The sequence below is a fragment of the Colletotrichum fructicola genome, assembly GCF_000319635.2.
Source record: "Colletotrichum fructicola Nara gc5 chromosome Unknown KSG_Nara_v1_contig02, whole genome shotgun sequence".
Taxonomy (NCBI): domain Eukaryota; kingdom Fungi; phylum Ascomycota; class Sordariomycetes; order Glomerellales; family Glomerellaceae; genus Colletotrichum; species Colletotrichum fructicola.
In genome coordinates this window covers 5,423,124-5,448,436 of record NW_027094052.1, presented here as the reverse complement: position 1 = coordinate 5,448,436, position 25,313 = coordinate 5,423,124, and the positions used below count along the sequence as shown (strand labels likewise).

The window sequence follows — 25,313 nt, the reverse complement described above, 5'->3', positions numbered from 1 at the left end:
TGGCTGCTTCAGTTGCGCTCCAAAACTTCCAACCTCATTTTACCAGTAATACCACCTGCAATGGACCCGAGAATCCTTCTTGATCGATTGTCTCATGTGCGCTACGGTCACCCCGATCTGCAAAAGGCTAAGGAGTTCTTCACCGACTTCGGTCTGACGCCTGTGCGCGAGACAGAAACCAAGATTTACTTCCGGGGTTTTGGTATTGATCAATTTTGTTACGTGGCAGAGAAGACCAGCGATGGGAAAAGAAAATTCAGGGGAGGGGCCTGGATTGTGCAGTCTATGGCAGAGCTAGAGAAAGCGGCCAAGCTTCCGGGATCCACGCCCATAGCTGATTACGATGCCCCAGGTGGGGGGAAGGTGGTGATTGTGAAGGATCTTGTGGGGGAGGAGATCACTCTCATTTACGGGCAACAGGACCGAGTCCCAGAGCCAAGGGAGGTACCAAAACCGGTGATGTGGAACACTTGGGAAGACAAGCGACGGCTCGGAGAGTTCCAGCGACCTGACCGGGACCAACCGTCGAAGGTCCACAAGCTGGGTCACTACGGGTTCGAAGTGAATGTCGATAGACTTCACGAAGTGTTCGACTGGTACGCCAAGACCTTCAATCTCAAGAAGACGGATTGCCTGTACCACCCCCAAAACAACAAGACTATCATGATTTTCATCCACCTGGACAAGGGCAAAGAATTTGTAGACCATCATGTTTGTCCCCTCCACCGCCCAAGGCTGCTTTACTTTGCTAATGATCTGGTTTCTTCCTAGAATATCTTCATCGCAGGATCTCCCGAGTTCACGGAGGGAATCAAAGCGCACCACAGCAGCTTCGAAGTTGATGATGTCGATAGTCAAGTGGTTGGACATCACTATCTCATTCGCAAGGGCCATATAAACGTCTTTGGCGTCGGACGACATGTTCTAGGCAGTCAGATCTTTGACTATTGGTAAGAGAGCGCAAGGACTACCAAAACGAACTGCCACTTTCTAATTCTTCTATAGGTTTGATCCCTCTGGGTTCGTAGTTGAGCATTATGTTGATGGAGACCTGGTCAATGAGGATTCCAAACACGCCAATGAACCGGCTGTTGCGGCAGTAGTTTCGAGCTGGGGCCCAGATATTCCGCGTGCATTTTTCACCAAGAAGTATGAGGATCTTCCAGGTCTGAAGGACGTCCCCGAAATGCCAATTGAGGCATGATCGTTTTACCACGAGGAGGGTCGGGTTTGATTGGAATAGCGCAGGGCCGAAAGCGCAAAACTCGCTGAATAGAAAACGATAGCAATCTGTGCCATTTCATAGTGAATTTGCATCCTGTCAAAAAGAAGATCGTACGTAGTCTTGGATTATGCAGGTGGGTGCGGCTTCATTGCATACTGCGTTTCGGTGGTCTTCGGCGATAATTTGCCGAGCTTGAGATCCTGCGGTCGCGCAAGATTTAACCCAGCGATGACAAAACATACATCAGAACATGCACGTACCAATGCAATGGGATGAACGTATGGCCCCAAGTTCGAACTTTTCCTTTCTCCGTAATTTATCTCCTCAATCTGATTATTGCTGTGCCTTTAGTCAGCCCAAAGCCGTCATCACCAACACCTCCGTCACCTCAATCAGAACTGACCCGGCTTTTTGGTCTTTTCGGACGGCAATGGTCAACATATTTCAGCCCCGAGGGACCATGCACGGTAAAACAGCACTAATTTCGGGCTCTTCGAGAGGTATCGGAGCTGGTATTGCTACGGAGCTATCGGCTCGGGGCGCAAACATCGTTCTCAACTATCCTTCGGCATCGCTGAAAGAAGAATGCGAGAACGTCGGATCGAAACTCAACACTGAATGGATCGCGGTTCTCGCGGATATTGCGTCGGACGATGGACCTGCCGAACTTGTCCGCCAAGCTGTTGAGAGATTCGGGCACATCGATATCCTTATCAGCAACGCGGGCTTGGTTCCTATTGCGTACCTCTGGGACTCCCAGTTGAGTGCATGGGATCAAGCAATGAACCTGAACGCCCGCGGGGCTTTTGCTCTGGTCCAAGCAGTTCTGCCATATCTTACGCCGTATCATCCTTCGGAACCTCCAAATATGTCAGGCACGATTGGTGGCTCTAGGATCATTATGGTGGGGTCGGTCGCATCTCGAGTGCCAAAGCCTACGCAGGGTATCTATGCAGCTACGAAAGGCGCTCTCGATGCCATTCTGCGGGTTTGGGCGCAGGAGCTGCCGCCCAAGTATGGCTGTACAGTCAACATGGTGGCGCCAGGTCCGGTACTTACGGAAAGCTTTCTGGACCATTTCACTCCTGACGAATGGGAGACAACAAAAGAAGCTCTTATTCGGCAGACACCGGTTGAGGGTGGTGCAGCATCTGTCGAAGATGTAGCATGGGCGGTGGCGTTTCTGGCTGAAGAACGCTCCAGGTATATAAATGGCGAGTACATGTTTGTGAATGGTGGTGTTTCCATGAAATAGAAAGGAGCTTGACCGTCACATGAATTTTCATGGACTGCCGCGAAGCTCTCAGATAGATGTTCATACATCTTGGATTTGGACAGCCAATTCGTAATATTCAAATCTGTGTGAAAGTGATGATTGGATGCCATAATTTCGATACCTACGACGCCATTCTTTCGATGTCATAATTACCGTTTGCAGATGTGATAGATTCTTGTGGTGTAAGCGGTTACGGCCAATATCAAACCTCGAAATCTTATTGTTTCTACTTTGTCTGGGATAATGCAGCTTTTAACCCGTATAAAACATCACACAATTCCATCTGCGTAAGATGACAGTTTCCTCGTCTCAATAAACAATCTTTCAGTCGAACCTTGCCTTCTGCAGCCCGTGCATCTACCGACTTTGGAAAATCAGCTCCCAATTGGGGTCTGGTATGACCTGCCGTGGTTTAGCAACTCCAATCACTAGCCAGGTTATTTGAGATACTCACCAGCCCTTCGAATTCGATATTCTTTGGACGCTCTTTGATACCAGCAGGTAGACTGATATCATAACGCACGATGTACTCAATGATGAGCAGCTTCATTGCAACTTCAGCAACATACCGACCCGGACAGGCGTGCCTGCCATAGCCCCATGTCAAATCTTTCTTTCCCACTGTCACCATCTGGCTACTCTTCCGTGCCTCCTCACTTTCCATCCGAAGCTTGTAGTACCGGAAGCCATCAAAGGTTTCGGGGTCCTCAAAGAACTGGCTGTCCATGTTGATTGCCCCGGTCGGTAGAGCAATGCGCGCGCCTTTTGGGATTCGAAGACCGTTCGACAAAGTGATGTCCGACATAACCTTACGCTGGAAGCTTGCTGCGGGTAGGATTCCATGTTACTAAAACAAAACTCGTCACTAGCCTCCGTTGTCAAGGTAGGCACTCACCAAGATCTGGAGGATTCAATCTCTGGGTCTCTTTGATGAAACTGTCCAACTTCATCATATCTGCCAGAGATTGTCTGTCAAGGGTTCCACTCTTCTGCGCAAGCATTGAAGTAATTTCTTCACGAAGCTCAGGCAGATAGTGTGGATACGTCGCAAGGTCCATGAGACACTGAGTCACTGTCGAGGCCATGGACTGGATGGCAGCAACACAAAGGTTGATCTGCGCGACCGTGTGCGCTTCGACGTCGTCTCCACCCAGTTCACCGTCTGTAAGGTAATCCAGAAGCGATGGGGGACTGCTTAGATGGCCACCCTTCCCCGCCTTCCTCTTCCTAAGCGTTTCCGCCACCACAGCTTCACCTTCGGCAAAGCGCTGTGTCATTATTCCTCGTCCCTGAACAAATCGATAGACCCAAGGACGAAGCATCGCAGGCCATTTCTTCAAATTCTCTGTCCACACGACCGTGGAGTGAACATGTTCACTGGCAATATCCAACCAATGGTCATCTTCCGCTGCGTCAGAACTGTGAAAGATTCGAGCAGAAACGCGCGATACCTGACGCATCACATGCGACCAGGGCTTGACAGTGACGGGGCCTGATTCGAATAATGATTAGCATGGTTATGGTCGCTCCCCGATGTCAAAGAAAGGACACATCATTTCTTTCGCTATCAATTGAGCTGGACCGACTGCACTGTTGCTGATATCGGTGACTCTTTTGATTCACTTACAATTATACTCATCCAATGGCCAGTGGTGTCGAAGTAGGTTGACTAACACCGGAACATATTCATCTGGGAAAACTCAGTGCTGCCCCAACCTGATTCTCCTTAGCAGGTTGATTGGTTGCAACTCACTTAGACTTGGATTGAGCTTTTTGTTTAGGATGGCAATTTGCTTCTCGTCAAGGTTCCCGACTTTGGTGTACCTTTTCATGCTGAACTGCGGCTATTCAGAACACAGCGACCTTCAATATCATTGTATCACTGACCTCTTCCTCGAGAAACGCTGCGAAACTCAAAGACTTCGTGCTTCCGAGCCCAGGGAGGAGATCGAGGGGGATCATGATGTTGGTGCCTAAGCCGTAGTTAGAATATAGTCATATTTTCATGTTGCTCGAACTAGCCTTCCGTCGTTGTGATCCCGAAGACTTGGTTTTGAAACTAATGTGGTTGAACTGTCAGCTTTGGATTGCTGTCGACACTGATGCAACCTAGCTTCACCTTGTTATAACTACTTATCAATAAGTTTCGAGTGTCTTTTATGAACATGTCGATTCTTTCCTGTTGATTCGGTAATTCTTCGCCCATCGCAATGGGGAGCTTTGGCATCTTGTTGCCCACCGCCACCGACCAAATCAGCAAGGCTGCTAAGGTCACGGCGCTAAGCAAAGTCCATCCTGCCACTGCGATGGCATTTTGCTGCAGCTTGGCTCGTACGATAGGGTAGTAAATCTCAAATGGAACCGCCATTGAAGCCATCGAAAGCTGCAGTGTCTTGATCCTGCGTCGAAGATTCAAGTTGGAAGGTGAGTGAGTCAGATGTTGGCAAAAGATCAGAATAACATGATTCAGAGTCTTCCGTCAGTTCCATGAAAGGGAATGTAGCATTCATGTCAGAAGGTAGTCAAACTTGCCCAAAGCTGTGACTGGTCGGCGTACACCGGTGTGTGTTAAGAAGCGGACTTTCGGCCGATGAGTGAAACCATCCCCCGGGCGAATCGGACTTCCTACTTTCGCAGCATGGCTATGCCAAAATATCGGATTGGACACAATAATGCGGTATATGGTGCCTTATCTGATCTAGGTACCGATAGCGGACACCGTATACTTGCCATCATTTTCCGAATCACACCTGGGTTCACCGAGCCAGGAGATCAAACTTCCGTCCCTTATCAAGTTTTCAATGAATCCACAAACGTAGTCTAGAATTCTGATTCCAACTTGCTTCTTATTAAGACTTATCTAGAGAAGCATTCATTGAACGACTATTCGTGCTGGCCAACTACGGACTCTGAACACCCAACCCTCAACCAACCAACTTACTATCATCTTGGACGACATGACTTCAAGCGATTTCGACCTGGCAATTGTCGGAGGCGGTATCGGTGGTCTTTGCTTGGCTCTCTGCATTACTAGCCAAACAAGAATTCCAGTCACCATATACGAAAATGCCCCGAAGTTCGGTGAAATCGGTGCAGGTGTCGCATTTGGGCCAAATGTCGTGAGAGCGCTTCGGCAAATTTCAATGCCGTTGGCTTCTGCAGTTGAAGCCCGCGCAAACAAAAACATTTTCAAAGAGAAAAGGAACACTTGGTTTGACTTCCGAGTGGGCATGAACGGTCCCGATGCAGCAGCGAAAGCTCGTGGTGTTGTTGCCGGGACTTATCTCTGCTCAGTTGAGCATCCCGACCCCGGCAGCTGGATGGTCAATCGTTCTCATCTGGTTGAAGAGTTGGAGAAAATTCTCCCTCCAGGAATTGCTAAATTTGGAAAGACTGTCATTAATGTTGAGGATAACGAGAAAGGGGGTGTTATTCTCAGATTTGCGGATGGATCGACAGCCCACCACAGTGCAGCCATTGGGTGTGATGGTATCAAGAGTCGAGTCCGAAGCGTCATTTTCGATAAGGACCACACCCTTGCCAAACCAGTCTACACCGGCAAGTACTGCTACAGGGGAATGGTACCAATGGATAAGGCGGTGGAGCTTCTCGGCGAAGAGAAGGCGAAGAACTGTCAAGCCTACCTCGGGTACCACGGCCACATGCTTACATTTCCGGTGGCAGGAGGTAGGATGATGAACGTTGTCGCCTTCCAGTCATGCAAAGAATGGGAACACAACACCATGGTTATTCCAGCCACCAAGACACAGATGTTGGATAGCTTCGATGGCTGGGGCGAGGACGTGCTCAACATCGTCCGACTAATGGGGCAGTCTGACATTTGGGCTCTTTTCGACATGCCACCTACCAGTGCCTATCATAAAGGCCGACTGTGTCTCCTTGGAGACGCTGCACATGCGTCTACTCCTTTTCAGGGAGCAGGCGCAGGAATGGCAGTAGAGGATGCATACGTCTTGGGAAGGATTCTCCGATACATTGAGAAAGCAAACGATTTGCCTGCGGCTTTTGAGGCATTCAGTGCTGCGAGAGTAGATCGCACCCAAAGAGTAGTGTCTACGAGCAGAGAGGCTGGACATCTATGGCATTTTGAAGCGGCTGGGGATGATCTTGAAAAGATCAAAGAGAACCTGCAGAGTAGAATGAAGTGGATTTGGAACAAGGATCTGGATGAAGATATTACAGAGGTGGTATCTAAATGGCAGAAATCTTAAGATTGTTTCTCCTACTCCGAGTCGTTTGATCTTCCCCTCTGACCGATCGATGCCATGCGATAGCCCGCCCCTCTTTCGAAAAAAGAGACAAAAGAACAAAACATACAACAACAGGCATTCGCCGGTCGTCACCGACCCGACTACTACTCTGTCCCTCACTGGCTTATCTATGGGAGAGCGGACGGGATCCCGAGTTTTCCAGTGGGTATGGTCGTATGTGATGTTAATTCAGATTAGGTGAGACCATCAAGGCATTGCGGTATTCCCGAGATGGATTTCGTGGTAACATGTCACGCAATGTTACCGCTTGGTTTGGAAAGAATCCATACAATGAACAAACAGATATACTAGTTGATTTAAATCTCATTTAATTGTCTCTCAATCATTTATCGCCCTTTGCCACGGCAGGACTAGCCCGCATGCTTTGTTCAATGTCATACATGATGTCGTCCAAGTGTTCAATCCCCACCGAGACTCGGACCATCTCAGGTGCAACACCCAGATCAATCTTTTCATGAGGTAACATTGGCTTGTGTGTAGTAGACCATGGGTGCATTGCAGTTGTTTTGGCATCACCGTATCTGGAGAAATTAGCAGGGGAACGGAGTACGAGATTCAACATGCGGAGTATTTACCCTGGATTATTCGAGATCATTTTGAAATTGTCAACCAGCTGCTCTCCTGCGTCTGCCCCACCTTTAACGCCAAACATGAGCACGGCGCCCGCCCCTTTGGGCAAATACTTTTGGGCAAGCTCATAGTGCGGATGGCTGGGGAGCCCGGGGTAGGAAACCCAGAGAACGTTGTCGTGCTTCTCCAGCCACCTGGCCAGGGCAATGGTATTCTGTGCGTGTCTCTCGCAACGTAGGCTGAGCGTCTCAATTCCCAGAATGAACTGCTGGCTGTTGAATGGAGAGAGGCATGAACCTACGTCCCGCAGAATCTGGCCTCTGATGCGCATAATGAAAGCTTCTCTGCCAAACCTCTCGGAGAAGTTCAGTCCGTGAAAGCCAGGACAGGGCTTATTGAAATGTGGAAAACGTGTAGAGTTTTTCCAGTCGAAGTTGCCGGAGTCAACAATGATGCCACCCGTGGCGCTGCCGTGGCCTCCGATCCATTTGCTCATGCTGGCAACAACGATATCGGCCCCGTGTTGGATGGGTTGGCAGAAGTAGGCACACCCGACCGTGTTCTCAACCACAAGGGGCACACCGTTGTCGTGTGCTACTTTTGCAATGGCTTGAATGTCGGGCACGTTGAAGTTCGGATGCCCGACAGTTTCGATATAGACGGCCTTCGTGCGCCCATCAATGGCCGCTCGAAAGGCTTCTGCTGTTTCCTCCACCACTCTGGTTTCGACACCAAACTCTGGCAGCAAGAAGGAGAACTGGTTGTAAGCACCATGATAGTAATGCTTGGTCGCTACAATATTGTCCCCTTGCCCAGCTAAGGCAACCATAGTCATGAAGACTGCTGACTGGCCGGATGAGACTGCTACAGCCGCAACGCCGCCCTCAAGCGCCGCCACCCGACGCTCAACAACGGCGGTGGTAGGATTGCCAGTGCGTGTGGCAATCTCGCCCTCTTCCTCTAGGTTGAAAAGCCTCGCAGCATGGGCTGAACTGCGAAAATTGAAGACGTAGGTTTGATATATTGGTACACCGCGAGCCAACGTCGTAGAGTCAGGGGTTTGACCCGCGTGCACCTGCAAAGTTTCAAAGCGTGATACATGCTTCGTGACCTGAGCAGTCTCTAGATTATTGCTTGGAGTGGTATTAGACATCACCGCTGGCTGTTTCGCGCTGGATTTGGTGGCAGGAACGTGGCTGTGTTTGCGGAGGCCTCTTCGAAATCGAGGCACGGTAGAGACGCGCCGAAAGGGGGGCAGTAGATGATGGCACAACAGTAAGGCCTTGGAGCTAAATTCCATATAAAGACGGATGTAGATCACAGTCGTCTGATACTTCTGGAAATTGGTATTAAAACCCAAAAGGTGTGGCGCCAAGCTTCCCATGGTGCTGCATGTTCGGCTTTTCGGGGGAGATCCCGAAAGAAGAGCAAATTGGACCTCGGCCACGACCTTTTTTTCCGGAAGCAGCCAGGCTTGGCATGTTTGCAGGATCATGTCTAGACAGGCGAATATGGCCTCATCGCCGGCATGAAAGATATCTTATATCCCTTGAAGGTTCAAGCGCAAGATCCAACGCCATCGAAGGTGGAACCATTGCACTCACCGCATCTTTACACTGAGACCCAAAATTTACAACCAATATGACAGTGAACAACAAGTTGGAGGTGATCATCGTTGGCGCCGGCTTTGGCGGGCTTGGTGCCGCTATTGAATGTGCTCAGCGCGGCATGAACGTTACCGTGATTGAGAAGTATCCTGACTCAAACAGCCAAGGCGGTAAGTCGGCCCCTTCATCACGCCCAATCCTCATATGATAATAAGAATTTTCCATCACATAGATATTCTGGACTTCTTCCCGAATGCCGGACGAATCATTCATCGATGGGATGATGGCAAGATTGGGCAGCAGATTCACGACACTGGATGCAGTCGCATCCGAACCATGGAGCTCCACAAATTCGACGGCAAATTCATTGTCAACGTTCCGTGGGCAAGAGATGACAAGGAGCACAACATTACATACGCCGGTCACCGTGGCAAGATCCACTCTATTTTCCTAGCCTACGCGAAGACTCTTGTCAAGGATATCAGAATCGGCGTCGCTGTCAGTGAGTACCTGGAGGAAGATCGTCGTGCTGGTGTGAGGCTGTCCACGGGAGAGACATTGTGGGCCGATTGTGTCATAGCAGCCGACGGCCCTCGGTCCATCGCGCGTGGACAGGTTTTGCAACTGGACGATGAGAAGATAGATGGCACCAGTAGTGGATGGGCTGTGTTCAGAAGCTTCTTCAAAACCGACGAGGCCATGAGAAGCCACCCGGGGTTGAAGGATCTCTACCGCGAGGACAGGGACACTGTGAGATTCTGGATGTATGACAACTTGAGTCTCATGGCATTTGTCTGGAATAAGGGTCAGGATATTGCTTGGGTATTGATCCACCCGGTAAGCAGTTTCGACCCCTTCAATCACCATTGACTAGACTGCTGACGTGACTTACAATATCAGGACGATAAAGAATCCTCCGAATCTTGGTCGAACATTGCCGAAAGGGAGCATGTAGTCAAGTGGATGAACTACTTTCCTGGAAGGGATGCCCAAGCGCTTCTCGATGTGACCCCAATTGGTAAAACTATCGATTTCAAACTCGTTTACCGACCCACCATAGATACTTGGGTCAGCAAAGGAGGCCGCACCATTCTGATCGGAGACGCAGCTCACGCCAACCTACCTACCGCTGGTCAAGGAGCATCTCAGGCACTGGAGGATGCCGTGACAGTCGCTGAGTGTCTTGAGTTGTCCAAGGGCGACGTTAAGCTGGCCTTGGAAGCTGCCCAGAGGATTCGGTTTCATCGTTCCAACGCGGTACACGAAAGCGGCCAGAAGAATCGGGATGCGTTTTACAAGATTCCCTGGGACGACATCGAAGCGGCCCCAGAGGAATGGGCGCAGAAGAGGTTCCCGAAACTGAAGCCATGGGATCCGCTGGATTTCACTAAGAGCAACTTTGACAAGGTGGCGAAGGATATCAAGAACGGGGTCAATGGACACCTGAAGGATGTCGCGGTGCCTCCACCCCCCGGCGGATATTGGTGATGCATTCCGTTTTGGTGTGCCGGAGGATGCACATGTTTCATTTTGTTTAGAAGCTCATTGCTTATTAGAGTAGAACGTTCGGACTTATCATGTCGAATATATTCATGGATTCTGTTTACATCGGTGGATACAGCTGCTTCAGTCCAAATCTGTTCCTCAGTGGAATTTGATTATTATGAGTGTTGTATGATTCAGCCTAACCTTGTCGAGAAGAAGTATGTTATGGACATTGAGGGCGCAGTGGAACATGCTCAAGCGGTGTAGCTGCAGTTCAGCACATTCTGCCTTCCGTTGATTTGTAAAGTTCAAAATTCAATTTCGTACCCTATGTTTTAGTCCACCTTACAACGATACGTGCAAATAGTCTGTTCACCAGATTTCGCCCTCCACATTCCACCAAAAAGTGAGCATCTCCCACAGTCATCTCACACTTATGCTTTTCTTCGGGATAGTCGATTTCTAATTTTTTTATTTTTTTTTTGCATTTTCTGTTAGTTTCACTGTTTATCGCTTCCCGTTGTTATCCTTGTGTGCGTCCGGAGTGAGAGGGCGCAGTCTCTGCGTACATGTATTACTACGGGCACTGGTGGCGAATACCATAACGCTCTCCTCAACAGCCCTCAGCATTTCCCGGCTAATGAACAGTATAGCCCGAAAATGTCGTTAACTTCTCAGATTGACATGGCGGCAAGATGAAACTTCAACGATAACAGATGGGACACCCACCAAAATGCCCGGCCGAAGTTTTCCGTGGGGCTCGGCATGCTCGGGAAATACGCGCGTCGATTTGGACTTGCCATGCAATTCTGTGCTGGCACTGTGACATTGCCTGAATCAACTTTGGTCGGGATGGGATGGCCCGGAGAAAATGTGCGATAGCAAGTGGCCAAGATTCAGCGATCTAACCCAACGCGTCTTATCTCACCCCAGTAGTGCTTCGAGATAGTTGGAGTGTTATCGCATGGAGGGTGAGGCAAGCATCTGTCCAATGCACAGTTCACCGAGATATAATTGAACGCATGCGTGTCAAAGAAGTCGTCAGTCTTCAACCGAATTGCTATCAGTTTCGATGAGGCAGCGACATACACAACGCCTCCACTGCATCATTCTTTGCATCATTAACACAGAGCCAATACCTTATCCACCTTGAAGTTTGAACCCGATTTCACCATGGCGGTGCTTAGTCTTGGGCCCGTCTTTTCACACATTCTTGTTGTCTTAGTTGCTATGCTGAATATTTGTATTCTTTCTTACGATGCCGGCATGATCAATAACTTGAACGCGGTCAAGCCGTACAACGATTGTTTGTCTCCTTCTTGAACTGAGTTGCTTTTCTAATGCTTCGATACAGATTTCAACCTCAATAGCGACCTAATCGGTCTGAACGTTGCGATTATCAGCGCTGGTTCGGTCTTGGGAGCCCCGGTGGTGGGGCCTGCGGTGGATCGTTGGGGACGGAAGATGGGCCTTGCGGCTGGCTCCATCTGCATCATCGTTGGAGTCATCCTACAAGCTTCAGCATCAGCTGGTATGTGGCGTTGGCCAAAAAGCTTTCAAATCAAAAACTGACAACAGCGTCAAACAGTGCCACAACTCATTGTCGGTCGGTTCATTATCGGATTCGCTTCTCTAGTCAACGGCTCCATTGCCCCTATGTGGGTGATGGAGCTGGCTTCGCCAAAGCATAGAACCATCTGCTCTAGCACAGTACTCGTTTCTGTTCCATTCACATCCTTCTTGGTTGCCTGTATCGTACTTGGAATTTTCGATAAGGATTCCAACTGGGTATGGAGAGGCATCATGCTAGTGAGTGTCCTCGAAAGTTCCTCAACTACGTCAACTTGTCTAACCTTTCATGTCAAGGGCGAAGCAGTCCCTTCCATCATTTCACTCTTTCTCTTGCCATTCGTTGATGAGAGTCCTCGATGGCTGTTTTCCAAAGGACGTGCTGAAGAGGTAAGGTACAACGACTGTATAACTATACCGATTGCTGACCAGTCATAGGCAACCGAGATCCTTGCCCGTCTGCATGCTGACGGCGACGTACATAACGTTGAGGTACTTACCGAAGCGCAGGAGATTGTTGCTTCTCTCAATCAGGAGAAGGACGGTCAAGGGGCATGTTGTTGTTTGTGTTTGTTTGTTTGTTTGATATTTAACGCCGTGGCGGCAAGGGCGCAGCCGCCCTTGCGGCAGACCTCCCGAAGGGTATGTGGCGTGGAGGGCCGCAGGCTCTAGCTATATACTCTGTAGTACACGTCTCTTCCTAGCGTCCTCCAGATCTTGCCCGAGGGCCAATATGTGTTCTATCCATCCCTAGTTCCCACTGGTGCCCTAGTTCCGTTATAGCAATCTGCTGTCCTGGTGACTATAGGTAGTCTGTTGTTTTTGAGAGGATAGGTTAAGTCCTATCTCTTAGTAACGCGGGCAGATCTTCTGGAAGAAGTCTGTCACGTCAAGGAAGGCCTGGAAGCCTTCAGAGTCGATAAGTAGACCCTTAAAGTAGCGCTCTAGGGAGCCTATAGGTCCTAGAGGCTCCCTTCGGCTATAAGGGTAGAGGATAGGCCACCGTTGCCTCCTCACTAGGGTCTTACGGCAGTAGACCAGGTGGTCTGCCTCTTTAGCCTCCCCACAGGAGCAGGTGAGCAATGCCTCTGTGTGATTAAAGCGTTGATGATACTGTTCAAAGTCTCCGTGGCCTGATCGTGCTGCCAGGAGATAGTGAAGGGTAGCTCTTGGTAGAGCTAGTTCAGGAGGGCAGCCAAGGGTGGCCTTAAGCCCCAGCTGGGTATAACGGGGGGGTGCTTCTTGCTTCCACCATTTCCTATGCTGGTGTTGTTTGCGTTCTTTGGCCAGTCGCTTAATCCCTGATAGGGTAGCTAGGAGGCCTCTTGGGGCTGGCAGTGTTGTGCCCTCCTTAGCTAGGCTGTCAGCCTCTTCGTTTCCTTTTATCCCTTGGTGCCCTGGGCACCAATGGGTCTGTATGTTCTGTATCCTTGCTATCTCCTGGATCTCCAGGAAGGCCGCTTGTGAGGAGTCTGGAGCTATGCCTCGGATCCCCTGAATGACGCTGGTGTTATCAATGCAGATATGTATAGGCTGGCCTTGGGAAGTAAGGAGGGCCCTTTGCGGTCAAGGGGCATGGCGCGAACTCATTACACCTGGTGAGCCGATTGCAAGTACCATTCTCTACGTCTTGGCTAACCTGATGTTTTCCGTAGCTTCTAACATGAAGAGATTTACCATTGCTGTTTTGACGAACATATTCTATCAAATTCTTGGAGGAAACATGATTCTGTAGGTTCCTTGGTGTTTTTGCAATACAAACAAAAGGCTAACCTTCTGCTCAGGTACTTCTCGTCATACATCATTTCGAGCCTAGGTGTTTCCAGCAGGAGATCCATCATCACTATTAACATCGCTCTCTTGCTGTGGAAGGCCTTTTGCAGTATCCTTGGTGTATTCCTTATCGATCGGGTCGGCGCTCGGAAGCCATTGCGTACGTATCCAGAATAGTGAGAATCCAGTGTTGTTTCGCAAAGCTAACATGCCATTTCAGTTGCCGGCACATCAGCAACTGTGATTCTGTTTGGTCTTTTATCTGGCTTATCTCACCTCACGGAAATCCACCCGGACACCAACTCATACGCAATTAGCTCAATTGTCGTTGTTGCACTTTTCTTGCTTGCAGTCTCTACCAGTTGGTAAGATAGCTTTTTTGCGTTCATTTACTATTCGTGACTAAATTTGCTGCAGGATGATCTTGGCATACACTTACCCACCCGAAATACTCCGATACTCACAGCGAGCCAAGGGTGTGGTGGTCGCCCAAGCCATCGGTTACGCATTCAGCTTCCTTAATCTCTACACCGCTCCTTTGGCGATCGAACGGATCTCCTGGCGGTACTACGCGATCAATGGTGGTTGGAATCTGGGAATTCTAGCTGTGGTCTACTGTCTGTTTGTTGAGACTAAGGGCAGAACATTGGAGGAAATTGACGAGGTCTTTGATGGCGTGGTATATTCCAACGATGTTATCATCGACGCTCAAGGCTCGAAAGGCACCCTGGAGCAAGATGGAGAAGACAACAAGAGTCTAACAAAGCGCAAGCTTCGAAAAGTTGACTCTGCGAACTGAAGTAGCGGTATTCAAGGGATTATTTTGGTATGGTAAAGATATCTGGTTTCTGTTTGGATCGATAGCTCCGTGGTAGAGCGAGAGATTGCAGTCCTTCTATTTGCAGATATCTCTAGGCCCCGCATTCGAACCGCGGTCGGTCCTACGAATGAATATTTTCGTTGTACTTTGCTCCATTTTTTGTGTCTCCGCAAATGAGGGCTTTCCCTGGCCGAACTGGTTAGCCCTATCCTTGTCCCGAGCCACCTCGCTTTCAGACACCCACTTGGCCACCTGTATCTTGCCTTGATAATTGGACAACAATTAAGCAATAGGTATGCTGGATCGCCCTGGTTATCAATATGAGTTTTGCTAGCTGGGCAGTGTCAGTCGGCTATCTGGGCAGTGTCCCTCCCCTATAAATCTATCGTAGTGTACCTATACTCTAACAAGGACTATAGTAGAGGTAGATAGGAATGACGATGGACGACGACGATAGCGATAACGAAAGTAATAATAACAGCGAGGATAGTCGTTTTAGCATAGATATAGGATATATGGATTATATACTGCTTATGTAGTGGACACTGCCCGGCTAGCAGAATTCATCAATATTCCTTGTCTAGGGTATGTGCGGTGTCTTTGAAAACCTCAAGAAAGGCTTTCAGCCACAGTTTCGATTACGGCTACCAAACCCCAAGCTAGCGCCAGCCCCTTGACCAGCCGTCTCAAACTCATCTTGCTTGAAGATACGGCACCTGATGTACTGGTTGGAGATGTCTTTCCTGTGAGTGGTATCTCTCCCACATCACTCTGCTTGTGTACCAGAGTTACTGCAGGCGTCGTGACTAATCCTATGTACTGCGTGCTATCGGCAGGCTTGATAGTCTCGATCGTAGTCTTGAAACTCATAGTTGTAGCCGTAGTGTATGCCATCAGACCTGTGATAGGTCTCCCGTAAAAGGTGTATGTTTCAAGAAGCACAGTTTCAATGCGGCTTGCAAATTGAAGTTGACACCCCGTCGTGGCAGTGTATGCCTCATTCGAGACTGTCGAGAAGCATGCGCCACCGGCCCATCTTGCTGTGAATCCGCTATGACATTTATTATCAACTTCAGTCAAGATTGGAAAGTAATTCCAGTCGAATAACAGCCATCACTTTACTCACCTTGGGCAACAGATCACAGCAGTCTCCGAAACTTCCATTGCAGAGAGGAACATCTCATTCGATGGTCTGAACCCCGGTGTAATTCGAGACATAGTAGTGGTCTTTGTGGGAAATGCGCGCGTGAAAGTAGGATCGGCGAAACTCCCGTTCACGGTATAAGATGACGGTCCTTCTTTTACAGCAAGCCCTGCGGTGAACCAATCTGCTGGACAAGCAACGCCTGGTGAATGATACAATTGGAAGTCCAGTCGCTGAGGGTTCAATTCGGCTTGCCTGGAAGCCCATTCTCGATTTGCCGGGGGCGCAGACGGCATGCATTCATCGTAAATGTCGGTTTGCACGTCGCAGTTATCCCACCATACCGCTACGCCGTCTTTGTAATTGGTAGCATACGCCAATTGTACAGAAGGTGTTGCGGAAGCGCATGATGTTGGGGCGGTCCACGTCGTTGTCAATGGGCCGAGGTTGACGAGGTCGACGCCGGAAATGGTGGAAGTAGGCATACTGGCAAAACTGTCAGAAATTCATCGCAAATGGAAACCTTTCAAATTTAGAACGATCGGTTTTAATCGCTTACAGAATTTGGCTGTTTATCAATCATTGCCAAGGTAGTTGCCTAAATTTCAAGTGATCGTCTAAGACAAGTGAAGTTGCTGACGTGTGCCCAGTTCCTGTCATATGATCAACCACCAGCCAAACAGAGAGAAGCACGACAAGTTGTATGACATACACAATTAGGATCGGTTGCGATACGTGAAGAATTGAAGCAGGGCAAATTCATCACTTTGGAGCAGTTGGTAAGGATATGTACCCAATGACGATTGAGGACATTTGCCCTCCTACAGGCTACCTATCTAAGCTGACATCGAGTTCCGAACAGTGGTCTCGAATTCCTCCGGCTCCCTCCCCAAAAGCTCGCTTAGCAGTGGAGAAGCAGATGCCGCCTCCCCTCTTCGAAAGGCCTCAAATGACGACGCCCACGCCTTGGAATAATCGACTCCGCGATAGGTAAAGTTGGAGGGAACCTGGGGCTGCGTCGCGAATTCATCGTCCGAGACCTGCTTGATGGTAACGGGAACATTTGCGATCTCGCTGAGTATCTTGACTGTTTCCGACAGGGTCAAGCTCTCATTTCCTGAAAGTAGCACCGTCTTGCTACGGTAAGCGAATCCCTTCTGATCTCGAACATAGCGTAGTATGAGTTCGGCTGTGCCCTCCCCCAATTCCTCTCTCTTCACCCAGGCGATTCCAGGCCCCGAGCCATCATGCGGTATCTTGACTTCGCTGCGGGGTTGCGCGGGGTCAAAGAAAGCGGTGTAGAGTGGGTACGACTCCGTGTAAAGACCCTCTCGAATGATGGTGAAGTCGAAGCCTGGGTGGCTCTTCCGGCAATCTTCAAGATATCTTTCAGTGTCAAGATGCGGTTTCATAACATGAGCTACTGTCTCTTTGTTGCTTTCTGACCCAGCAAAGCCCAAAGACCCATAGAAGATGTACTCTACGCCGCTTGCGATCGCGGCGTCAATGGCAAGTTTGTGTCGCTTGAGGTATTTCGTTAGCCGATGCTTCATCACATTTGAGGTCAAATTTCTCATACCTCAACTCTGTGTTCGTGCTCGACCGATGCGTAGGAGATCAAGAAGAGAGTTGTGATCCCGCGGAACGCGACTTGGACCGTCGCGTCGTCGTCGTAATTTGCTCGACGTACTTCAGCTCCTAGAGCCGCTTCAGAAGCAAGCTTTTCTGGGTGTCGAGCGATGAAGACGAGATCCTTAGGGGAAAGGCGATTAAGGATGTGCTTCACAGTGCCTCCGCCTATGCCTCCGGATGCGGGGAAAATTCCGATCTTTTGCTGCATTGAGGGTGCCATCTTTGCAGATTGAGACATGGAGGAAAGGAAGTTGAGTGCATCATGCAATGTTGCGAAACAATGCCATTAGTTGGTGTTTTGTATCCAACGCAACGCCGCAGTATGAGTACTGAGCCTCGGATATTGCAAACCAACCCTATTTCCGTGGAATTGTTTGACTTAGCGATGCCGATTTTGCAGTCTTTGCGATGCCGATCTCATGCTTACAAATTTCACTGCATACGACTCGGTTCAGCAGTAATTGAGGCGAATGGAATTTGTAATGCCTAGTGGAGATGACGATGCCACTCGAAACCGAAACCGAAGGAAATAAGATAGGTCTGTAGTTCAAAGAAAACTCGAACTGTGAGCTTTCTGTAGCCCCCACTTGTTGTGTACAATACATGGGTTGATCGGTTCCATTACTCTCACTGGCCGCCCAATCGAACTTGAATTATCAGCAGATTTCGCAGATGCGGCGCCGGCAATTGCTAGCCCGTTGTGGATTCAGACTGGGTAGAACGGCATGTTGGCCGAAACTCGGCGTAATTCGGAGTTTATGTGACGTTTATCCCGAACGAAGTCTAAGCATTGAAAATGATTGCATGACGCTTTCTTACGTGATGCCACGATTTCTCTCATTGAAACCATGAAACATGAAACGTCTTTCTCTGTCCAGAGAGCATGACGTCAGGGCAGAATGGACTTCGTAAGCAAAAGCTTTGCCAAGCTTTGCCATTCGTCGCAGTTACATCTAACTAAGGTGGTGAAACCCGAGTCTGGTTTTGATTTGCTGTACTGGTTATCGTCCGGTGTATTGCCCTTTGGCTTTGGTGGTTAGTACTTTCGACAAGTCTACTTTCATTTCTAGTGCCGTCCATATCGTTCTTCAACTCATCATTAATGTCTTTGTCCCGACTAGCAAAGCTTGTAAGCAAAATTCATATATCAGGGAAGTTTGAACTTGATCAAGTCGCTCTGAGCCACAATACCGATTGAACAAAGTCGCGGAACGGGTGGCTTGCCTACATACTTTACTTCAATTGACTGGATCAGCGAGTGAGTAGTTATTAGCCCAATCTAACGCAGCGTGTTAGAATAAAGATTAGTGAATAACTATGCAGTATTATTTAGGATTTTAGGCGATTATAAGGAGGCTATTACTCTTCTTGAGGTAGTAATATATAGTATTAACGTAGTATAGTAATAATATCTTAATATTAAAAGAAAAATAGGTTATAGTAGTATAAAGAAGGAGATATTTACTTTTTATAATTAAAGTAATTTATATTCTCTTTATATACCCCTATAAGTAGTTATAGAGGTTTCTCTATAAACTATCTTAGTTTTTAAATATTTCTCTATAAGAGTTATATAGTCGTTAATAAAGTAAACGTCTAGGTAGTAAACTATAAAGAAAAAAGTTAGAAGGGAAGAAAGAGGGGGGTTATTCAGGATTTTAACCACACGACAAGAACAACGATACTCGTTTTTCGTCTATCGGATGCTTTCCCACAGGTGCGGGGAACTTTCCTAATAAGAGTATTTTGGGCAACTTGGATCCGGGTAATGTCATTCTCAGCGTTGTATCCCGCGTTTCGGTCGAACCACGAGCGCCGCTTTGATGGAACAATACATAACAGAATCTCACCCAAGATGTTGGACGCCTCTCCTAACTCATTAAAGTGCTATAATTCTTCTCATCATCTCGATTGTCCATGGTCTTAGATGTGAGAACGCGGGGTTGCCCAGTGATAGCCGAATACGAGAACCATTAAAGCTTCAAATTGATATGCACATCTGTCCATAACAAATGCAGAGATTCCGTGACGAATGGAGATTTGCTCCATTTGTCGAAGCGTCAAGGCACAAGATTCCCGGTTCCAATCGTGCTGGGCGAGGTGCCTTGAGTATAAAGGGAGTTCCTTCTTACATGTACGGACAATTTTCTATTGCACAGTCCCAGCAGCCAACTCTGGACATCTGTCTCCTGCACCACACAGATTAATATTTTACTTGAATCAATTCACCGTTGCGGCCATTACTCAAATACTTCATACAACATGCGTTTCTCTTGGAATCTTGTCGCCGCCGCGCTTCTGTTCATCGGAACTAATGCGGCCAATATTCGTCGTCAGGACGAGTACGTCAGCGACTTCCGCATCTGGAGTGAGCAAGTCTGTGCTGGCAGCGGCAATCGGGGCATCTGGGCCATCACCAAAGGCTTAACGGAGACATGCCAGCCTTCATTCAAGGCACCAGACAATATCGTCAAGGCCGTGGAACTGAACTACATGGTTGAGGGGTGCAGCTGTAAGATCATACTCTCTTAAATGGCACCTAATATTGTGCCCGCTTGCTAATCAGTTCCTGACAGTGACTGTGTATTCTTCGAATGATTGCGGAGAAGGGGCCCGCGAGATCAAGATTGGAGCGTGCGAGGAGACTTCTGATATTGAGGACAACTTCTTGAGCTTCAAGGTTACGTGCTCGGCCCAATGTTAAAGCACAGCACGAGGCAGAAATGAAGCTGTTCGGCCCTATGCTTGTGCGAGTAGAGCTAGTTTGCATTGACACATGCAATGCGAGAGTTTTCGAATTCAAGAAACCGACGAGACCACCTGCTCAGTGACTTGACCATGCTGTCGCAACGGATTGCCATGTATGGACAGAGTATTTGTATGTGTAGGTTGAGATCAATGTACATGAAAACTGCCTGCCCCCTTATTACTCGGCACAGCCAATCTCAATGCCCTTGGCGAACAGATCACCTCCGACAGGGATGAATCCAGCGAGAAATCCGGCAACCTCCCCGACAAGACCACAGCCGCCGGGCTCCTGGTTCTTCGTCGCGCCAAACTCAATGATCAGGTCATCAGGCTGTAGGCGTCCATCAATGTAAGCTATGACACGCAGAGTCGAAGGGACCTTGTGACCCCATGTCTGGTTCTCGCATTGGGCCAAGCCAGGGGAGTTCTCGTTACGGCAAGCGTATTCGCAGTTACGCGCGCTCTTGGGTCCACATGCGGCATCCTCATGGTAGCCCACACTTTCCATCCAGGTAAGACCGCGGCAACCGTTGAAGACCTCGTAACCGTAAGGGTCCGAGACAGTGCGAAGAACCTCCCACATAGACTGAACAAGGCCGTCACGCATTTGGTTGTCGGAGAGGCCAGGAGTCCGACCCCAAGCGCCATTCATCTTGACTTGGACGGTCAGATCGGGGTCGTAGTCTTCGGCCCAGGTACAAGTGTTCGTCTGGGAGCCGAAGGATCGATCGGTCATGATGGCTCGGGTGTTGCCTGCTTCGCCGTATATGGCTTGCCATGTGACGGCGAACAGATCGAGGTTGCCAACGTCAACCATTCTGTCGCTGTAGCGAACTTCCATCTGAACCAGTGCCGTAGCCTGGGCTGCCATCGTGGCGAGAATAGTCTTCTTTGAGAACTTCATGATCTTTTTGAAGAGGTCAGCACGCTAGGCGATCAAGATGTTTTGGTGTCTGGCAACATACAACGTGATCAAATTGGGTTGAGGCTGACAAGAAACTGGCGCTTGAGTTGTACCCAGGAGGAAACCGATAATGAAGAAGCTTGATGTGGAAGAGATGTCGAACAATAGATCCTCTTGGCCTCGCAGAAAGACCTGTATATATACACTCAATCTCAAAGATCACGACCACGCGACAGGCGACTTTTGTCGGTATTACAGTCCGAACCCCGTTCTCGTTTCTGCCGCCTCATTGAATCTATCTTCAACCTGCAGCACGTCGCCAAGATACTCATTTCATCCGGCTCCAAAGAATTGGGACTCGAAGCAAAAGTGCGCGCCGAGAATGCGACATATCAACCTCCCTCCTGTGCTCGCATGATGTTGTAACCCATGATGTGGTCGGGGGCCCGCCTCTGATGTTTCCTTAAAAGGAAGTTATCCGTTCCATTGACATACCGAACAGGAAGTGAGGGTCCCATATGAGCCACTCTTTGCGGAACTATTGGCGACCTTTCCAACAAGCCATTACCAAATGCCAGTGCAGCCAAGAGCGTCTGTTCATCTTTTCATGTTTCAGCTCCAGCGGCACAGCAAATCATACCCACCTCTTCCTACTCCGCGTCATTTCCAGCTCTTAAGGTGGTCATCACGAGGCTATTACCTTGTTCTACGCAGCAAGGCTTTGGGGCTCATTGGCACTAAGCATCTCCCCTCCCGTCTCTTGCATTGTGCAACTCCTATAAAGTGGCGCCTGGCCCATCTCTATCCTGGTCTCTGTCCTCATGCCCTGCCAATCACGCTTTTCTATTCTCGGCCTGAAAATCCTTCAACTCAACAGATATGTGGGACCACAAACTGCATCAGCGGGCGAAAGAAAGTTGAAAGAAAAAGCAATCTTTTCAACACCCGCTCCGAGTAAGTGATATGAATGCTTGGTGACACGATAAGTACGATCAAGTGATCTTATGCCTCCAAAGCTCAACGTAGGCCCTTCCAGTCCGAGGACTCCAGATCACTGAGGTTCACGGCCCCCTATCGAGCAGGTTGCTCTCCATAAGTTTCAATTTCGGAAGCAGCCGACCTGTGCGTCTGATCAGTAAAGCCCCACGGCCCAGTTCATCCTATTCCGTTCGAGTTTTACGCTTACTTGTCCCAATCAGGGACTAAAAGTGGTGACAGCGTAGGAATAACATGTCGCACACCCTGCAAAAGGGCTACTGGCCATTCCGAGCCGCCGGTGCTGCTCCCCCGGGCGCGATATCCTCAGGGGTATTGCGATGCGAGTCATTCGCAGTTCCATAAGGCTGACTCGCGCAAACAGTCGAGGAACCTTTGCTCCAAGGGCCTTTTAAAGATGCTCAAAACTCCTCAATTCGCCCACTTAAAACTTGACATATTTGCTTCTCAGCTAGATACTAGGCTATTCTGACCCATGCTTGACCCTCACTTCGAAAGTTGATGCCCGGAATCTCGTACGAGACCTGAGCGCCAAGACTAATTTTGAAAGAGCGAATGTTTTGGCAGAAAGGCCTTCTCATGCTAGTTGAAGGCCTAGAACAGGCAGTTTCTAAAAGCCCGCTTAGCTATGAACGCGGATCAATTTGAGGCTATAAAGCCCGTTGCCTGGGTTCAATACCTGTTGTCTTTCAATGCAATTGCTACCCTGGATGAACGTGCTTTGGAAGCAAAAGGTCCTGTGGTGCCACAATTTCATGGTCCATTATGCAACAATCAGTGGTATATAACCTACGTGCCCATGAGAACTTTCTGAGAACGTAGACTAATCATTGATGCCTGGGAGGACTATTGTACAAGGTGAATCCTCCGTGGAAGAGCTCTTAAGGTCTCACAGATCCTGATACGCAAGTATGCGAAACTTGGCATGCTCTCTCAGAAACCGCTCTCCCGCGCTTGTTGAAAACATACACTGCCGTCCTCTCTCTATGCCACCATGGGACCAAGTTAACTTGCGAATAACATCGCTAGTAGTTTCATTCTTGATCCTCGTGCGCCGGTGTTCTCGATGCAGCGGAATGTCCCCGTACAATAAGGTTGCTTTGCCGTAGTTGTCAAAAACCTAGAAGGACTGGAACTTAATCCCTTACGACACTCCCAAACTAATCTTAGCCAATCCAGACCCGAAAGAGTGAGGGCTTTACCGCTGACTTTCAGTCGCCAGTACTCTTGGAATGACACGAAAACACGCAAAATTGCAACGCTAGCGCCCCCTGCCCCGCGCTCCGCGTATCTTGCGTGCAGCTCGGCCAGCTTCAACTGGTGGATGAAATAGAAGCAACCAAGTGAGCCGCTAAAGTCCGATGCACCAGTGGTTCGTAGCTGATCCGGATTATCGAGAATGCCCTGCTCATCGAATAGATGGTGAATACGATCCTCATCTACAATCATATATAGCGGTATGTACCCTGGATGCTTTGGACGAAACTCGTAGTCGTCGCAAAACTTCGTTCCCTCTTTTGGCTTCAAAAACAGCCGTGTGCTCATCGCTCTCTCTGGTTCGAATACGCGTCGTTGAAGCCATTTATAGTACATATCCATGGTATCCTTGATCTAGTGTCGACAGGATTGCGACAGTCGAAGATAGCTGAACACGGGATCCATGATTGAATCCTTCAAATCCTGTTTGATGCCATAGGCGTCAAGAGACCCACTCCACTCTTCGTCGCTGTCTCTGGAGGGCTCCTTCTCATCTGTGTCGAGTTTCTTGGTGCAAAAGTCCCACCATACTTTCTGCATTTCCTTGGTTTCCAGCCCATCGGCAGGCATAGGTGGCTTATCAGGAATACCGCACTATGGGCTCCAAAGCTGTTCTGCCTTCTCTTTGGAAAATCCCATGTTTACGAGCCAGTATTTCTGGATCAAGCTGTATCAGCGAGTCAGCGGGACCATGATGATTGTGACAAGAAAACAGCCCGTTGACGATGTCTGAGTGTGATGTAAGGAAAAGATAGCGAACAATCAACAGTCTCTGCTCTCTATACTTCGAATGGTGTAGTTTGCAAGGCTCTCTTTGGGTCTGGAGATTCAAACCACCGCCGGAGCTTTTATTGGTTTTCCAATACATACCTTTGTCACTTTCTCCGACCATCTCAATATGTCAACAGCCTCTTGTTTTCATTTTATGAAACAAGGTTTCGGGAACTGGCGGCTGTCATCCAGTCAGGCAGCCTACCCGGTTGAGCAAGCCTTCAGGGTCCCTGATCAGTCAGGCTGCAGGCGGCGAGGAGTCATCAAATCGATCGTCCTTGCCCCCTCCATCCACCGCGCCTCCTCGACGAAACAAGACAAAAGTCTGGAAGTCATCGGTAGATTCCACGGCATATTTGCTTCCACAACTGCAACCTTTGGAACGACGAACTTAGCCACGATGTCACCCGCCAAGACCAAAAAGCCAAAGAAGCCCAACCAAGGCAACAAACCTCGCCGAACCAAGGCACCTACACACGATGCGTCAGAATCAGAATCCGAGGACACTCCTGTATTTTTCTTTATGTCCCAAGAAAAGTTCAAATACTGTCAGTTCTGCCAATGGTACCCGTCAACATTCACCGTCTCGAAGCCGCAAATGTCACAGCTGGTGGGGCGAGCTGTAGATGAGAACGACCCTTTTGGCAGCGTCACATTCACCTGCGCCGAACAGTACATGATGTACTGCAAGGCGGCCCGTTTCGGCGACACCGAACGGCAGGCGCGAATCATGTGCGAGAAGGACCCCAAGACGCAAAAGGCTTTGGGGAAAGAGATAGTCGGGTTCATGGATACGAGTTGGGATGAAGTCAAGAGTGCGGTTGTCGAAGCGGTCAATGTGGCCAAGTTTGGGCAAAACCCACAGCTGAAGAAAGTCCTGATGGGGACTGGGAATCGTGTTCTTGCTGAAGCGTCACCAAAAGACCGCATTTGGGCCATCGGGTTCAACGAGAAACAGGCGATGGTGAATCAGAGAAATTGGGGAGAGAATCGCCTTGGCAAGGCACTAATGGCCACGAGAGAGCAGCTGAGAAATGAAGATGCGGAGGAATTGGAGGTAGAGGGTAACACAGCCGAACTCTCAGGGGACCAGTCACATGAGCCCGGGGAAGGGGAAGGACAGAGTGCAAAGGCATCCATTCCAATTGCGATACCTTGGAAGGCCACATGAACATGAGATCAAAAGGCATGGCTGTGTGGAACGATAGAGGCGCCGAAGATAGCTTGGGTCGTAAACCAGCAGC

At 49.0% G+C, this 25,313-nt stretch overlaps 13 protein-coding genes across 13 annotated transcripts; 8 read left to right on the top strand and 5 right to left on the bottom strand.

The window, feature by feature from the left end:
- Window positions 1–60: 60 nt before the first annotated feature.
- Window positions 61–1,204, top strand: mcpII-2 (Metapyrocatechase 2; the record flags this gene model as incomplete). The annotated part of the gene is made up of 3 exons (XM_032024750.1): window positions 61–711; window positions 772–950; window positions 1,006–1,204. 3 exons carry the CDS (start codon window positions 61–63, stop codon window positions 1,202–1,204), a joined length of 1,029 nt encoding a protein of 342 aa, XP_031878630.1.
- A 481-nt stretch (window positions 1,205–1,685) lies between these two features.
- On the top strand, window positions 1,686–2,480 carry fabG-13 (3-oxoacyl-[acyl-carrier-protein] reductase FabG; the record flags this gene model as incomplete). The annotated part of the gene is made up of 1 exon (XM_032024751.1): window positions 1,686–2,480. One exon carries the CDS (start codon window positions 1,686–1,688, stop codon window positions 2,478–2,480), a length of 795 nt encoding a protein of 264 aa, XP_031878631.1.
- A 378-nt stretch (window positions 2,481–2,858) lies between these two features.
- On the bottom strand, window positions 2,859–3,778 carry ATR2-6 (Cytochrome P450 monooxygenase ATR2; the record flags this gene model as incomplete). The annotated part of the gene is made up of 3 exons (XM_032024752.1): window positions 2,859–2,903; window positions 2,956–3,326; window positions 3,397–3,778. 3 exons carry the CDS (start codon window positions 3,776–3,778, stop codon window positions 2,859–2,861), a joined length of 798 nt encoding a protein of 265 aa, XP_031878616.1.
- A 1,680-nt stretch (window positions 3,779–5,458) lies between these two features.
- Window positions 5,459–6,733, top strand: atA-1 (6-methylsalicylic acid decarboxylase atA; the record flags this gene model as incomplete). The annotated part of the gene is made up of 1 exon (XM_032024753.1): window positions 5,459–6,733. The coding sequence occupies one exon, from the start codon at window positions 5,459–5,461 to the stop codon at window positions 6,731–6,733; it is 1,275 nt and encodes a 424-aa protein (XP_031878617.1).
- Window positions 6,734–7,115: 382 nt separating this feature from the next.
- Window positions 7,116–8,516, bottom strand: cysD-4 (Homocysteine synthase; the record flags this gene model as incomplete). The annotated part of the gene is made up of 2 exons (XM_032024754.2): window positions 7,116–7,314; window positions 7,369–8,516. 2 exons carry the CDS (start codon window positions 8,514–8,516, stop codon window positions 7,116–7,118), a joined length of 1,347 nt encoding a protein of 448 aa, XP_031878618.2.
- Window positions 8,517–9,004: 488 nt separating this feature from the next.
- On the top strand, window positions 9,005–10,458 carry fmqB (FAD-dependent monooxygenase fmqB; the record flags this gene model as incomplete). Its single annotated transcript, XM_032024755.1, has 3 exons — window positions 9,005–9,140; window positions 9,203–9,807; window positions 9,871–10,458. The coding sequence occupies 3 exons, from the start codon at window positions 9,005–9,007 to the stop codon at window positions 10,456–10,458; spliced, it is 1,329 nt and encodes a 442-aa protein (XP_031878619.1).
- A 1,170-nt stretch (window positions 10,459–11,628) lies between these two features.
- On the top strand, window positions 11,629–12,807 carry ywtG-1 (putative metabolite transport protein YwtG; the record flags this gene model as incomplete). The annotated part of the gene is made up of 6 exons (XM_066151258.1): window positions 11,629–11,761; window positions 11,810–11,986; window positions 12,044–12,264; window positions 12,322–12,414; window positions 12,463–12,516; window positions 12,712–12,807. The coding sequence occupies 6 exons, from the start codon at window positions 11,629–11,631 to the stop codon at window positions 12,805–12,807; spliced, it is 774 nt and encodes a 257-aa protein (XP_066009484.1).
- An 880-nt stretch (window positions 12,808–13,687) lies between these two features.
- Window positions 13,688–14,596, top strand: HGT1-6 (High-affinity glucose transporter; the record flags this gene model as incomplete). Its single annotated transcript, XM_066151257.1, has 4 exons — window positions 13,688–13,755; window positions 13,809–13,957; window positions 14,018–14,162; window positions 14,215–14,596. 4 exons carry the CDS (start codon window positions 13,688–13,690, stop codon window positions 14,594–14,596), a joined length of 744 nt encoding a protein of 247 aa, XP_066009483.1.
- Window positions 14,597–15,239: 643 nt separating this feature from the next.
- Window positions 15,240–15,781, bottom strand: CGGC5_v004274 (uncharacterized protein; the record flags this gene model as incomplete). Its single annotated transcript, XM_066151256.1, has 3 exons — window positions 15,240–15,341; window positions 15,401–15,668; window positions 15,744–15,781. 3 exons carry the CDS (start codon window positions 15,779–15,781, stop codon window positions 15,240–15,242), a joined length of 408 nt encoding a protein of 135 aa, XP_066009482.1.
- An 816-nt stretch (window positions 15,782–16,597) lies between these two features.
- Window positions 16,598–17,613, bottom strand: qorB-1 (Quinone oxidoreductase 2; the record flags this gene model as incomplete). Its single annotated transcript, XM_066151255.1, has 2 exons — window positions 16,598–17,284; window positions 17,341–17,613. The coding sequence occupies 2 exons, from the start codon at window positions 17,611–17,613 to the stop codon at window positions 16,598–16,600; spliced, it is 960 nt and encodes a 319-aa protein (XP_066009485.1).
- Window positions 17,614–19,655: 2,042 nt separating this feature from the next.
- Window positions 19,656–20,097, top strand: CGGC5_v004272 (uncharacterized protein; the record flags this gene model as incomplete). The annotated part of the gene is made up of 2 exons (XM_032024758.1): window positions 19,656–19,905; window positions 19,970–20,097. The coding sequence occupies 2 exons, from the start codon at window positions 19,656–19,658 to the stop codon at window positions 20,095–20,097; spliced, it is 378 nt and encodes a 125-aa protein (XP_031878612.1).
- Window positions 20,098–20,319: 222 nt separating this feature from the next.
- Window positions 20,320–21,476, bottom strand: CGGC5_v004271 (uncharacterized protein; the record flags this gene model as incomplete). The annotated part of the gene is made up of 3 exons (XM_032024759.2): window positions 20,320–21,048; window positions 21,107–21,237; window positions 21,443–21,476. 3 exons carry the CDS (start codon window positions 21,474–21,476, stop codon window positions 20,320–20,322), a joined length of 894 nt encoding a protein of 297 aa, XP_031878613.2.
- A 2,993-nt stretch (window positions 21,477–24,469) lies between these two features.
- Window positions 24,470–25,240, top strand: CGGC5_v004270 (N-glycosidase R617; the record flags this gene model as incomplete). The annotated part of the gene is made up of 1 exon (XM_032024761.1): window positions 24,470–25,240. One exon carries the CDS (start codon window positions 24,470–24,472, stop codon window positions 25,238–25,240), a length of 771 nt encoding a protein of 256 aa, XP_031878620.1.
- Between the last annotated feature and the right edge of the window lie 73 nt (window positions 25,241–25,313).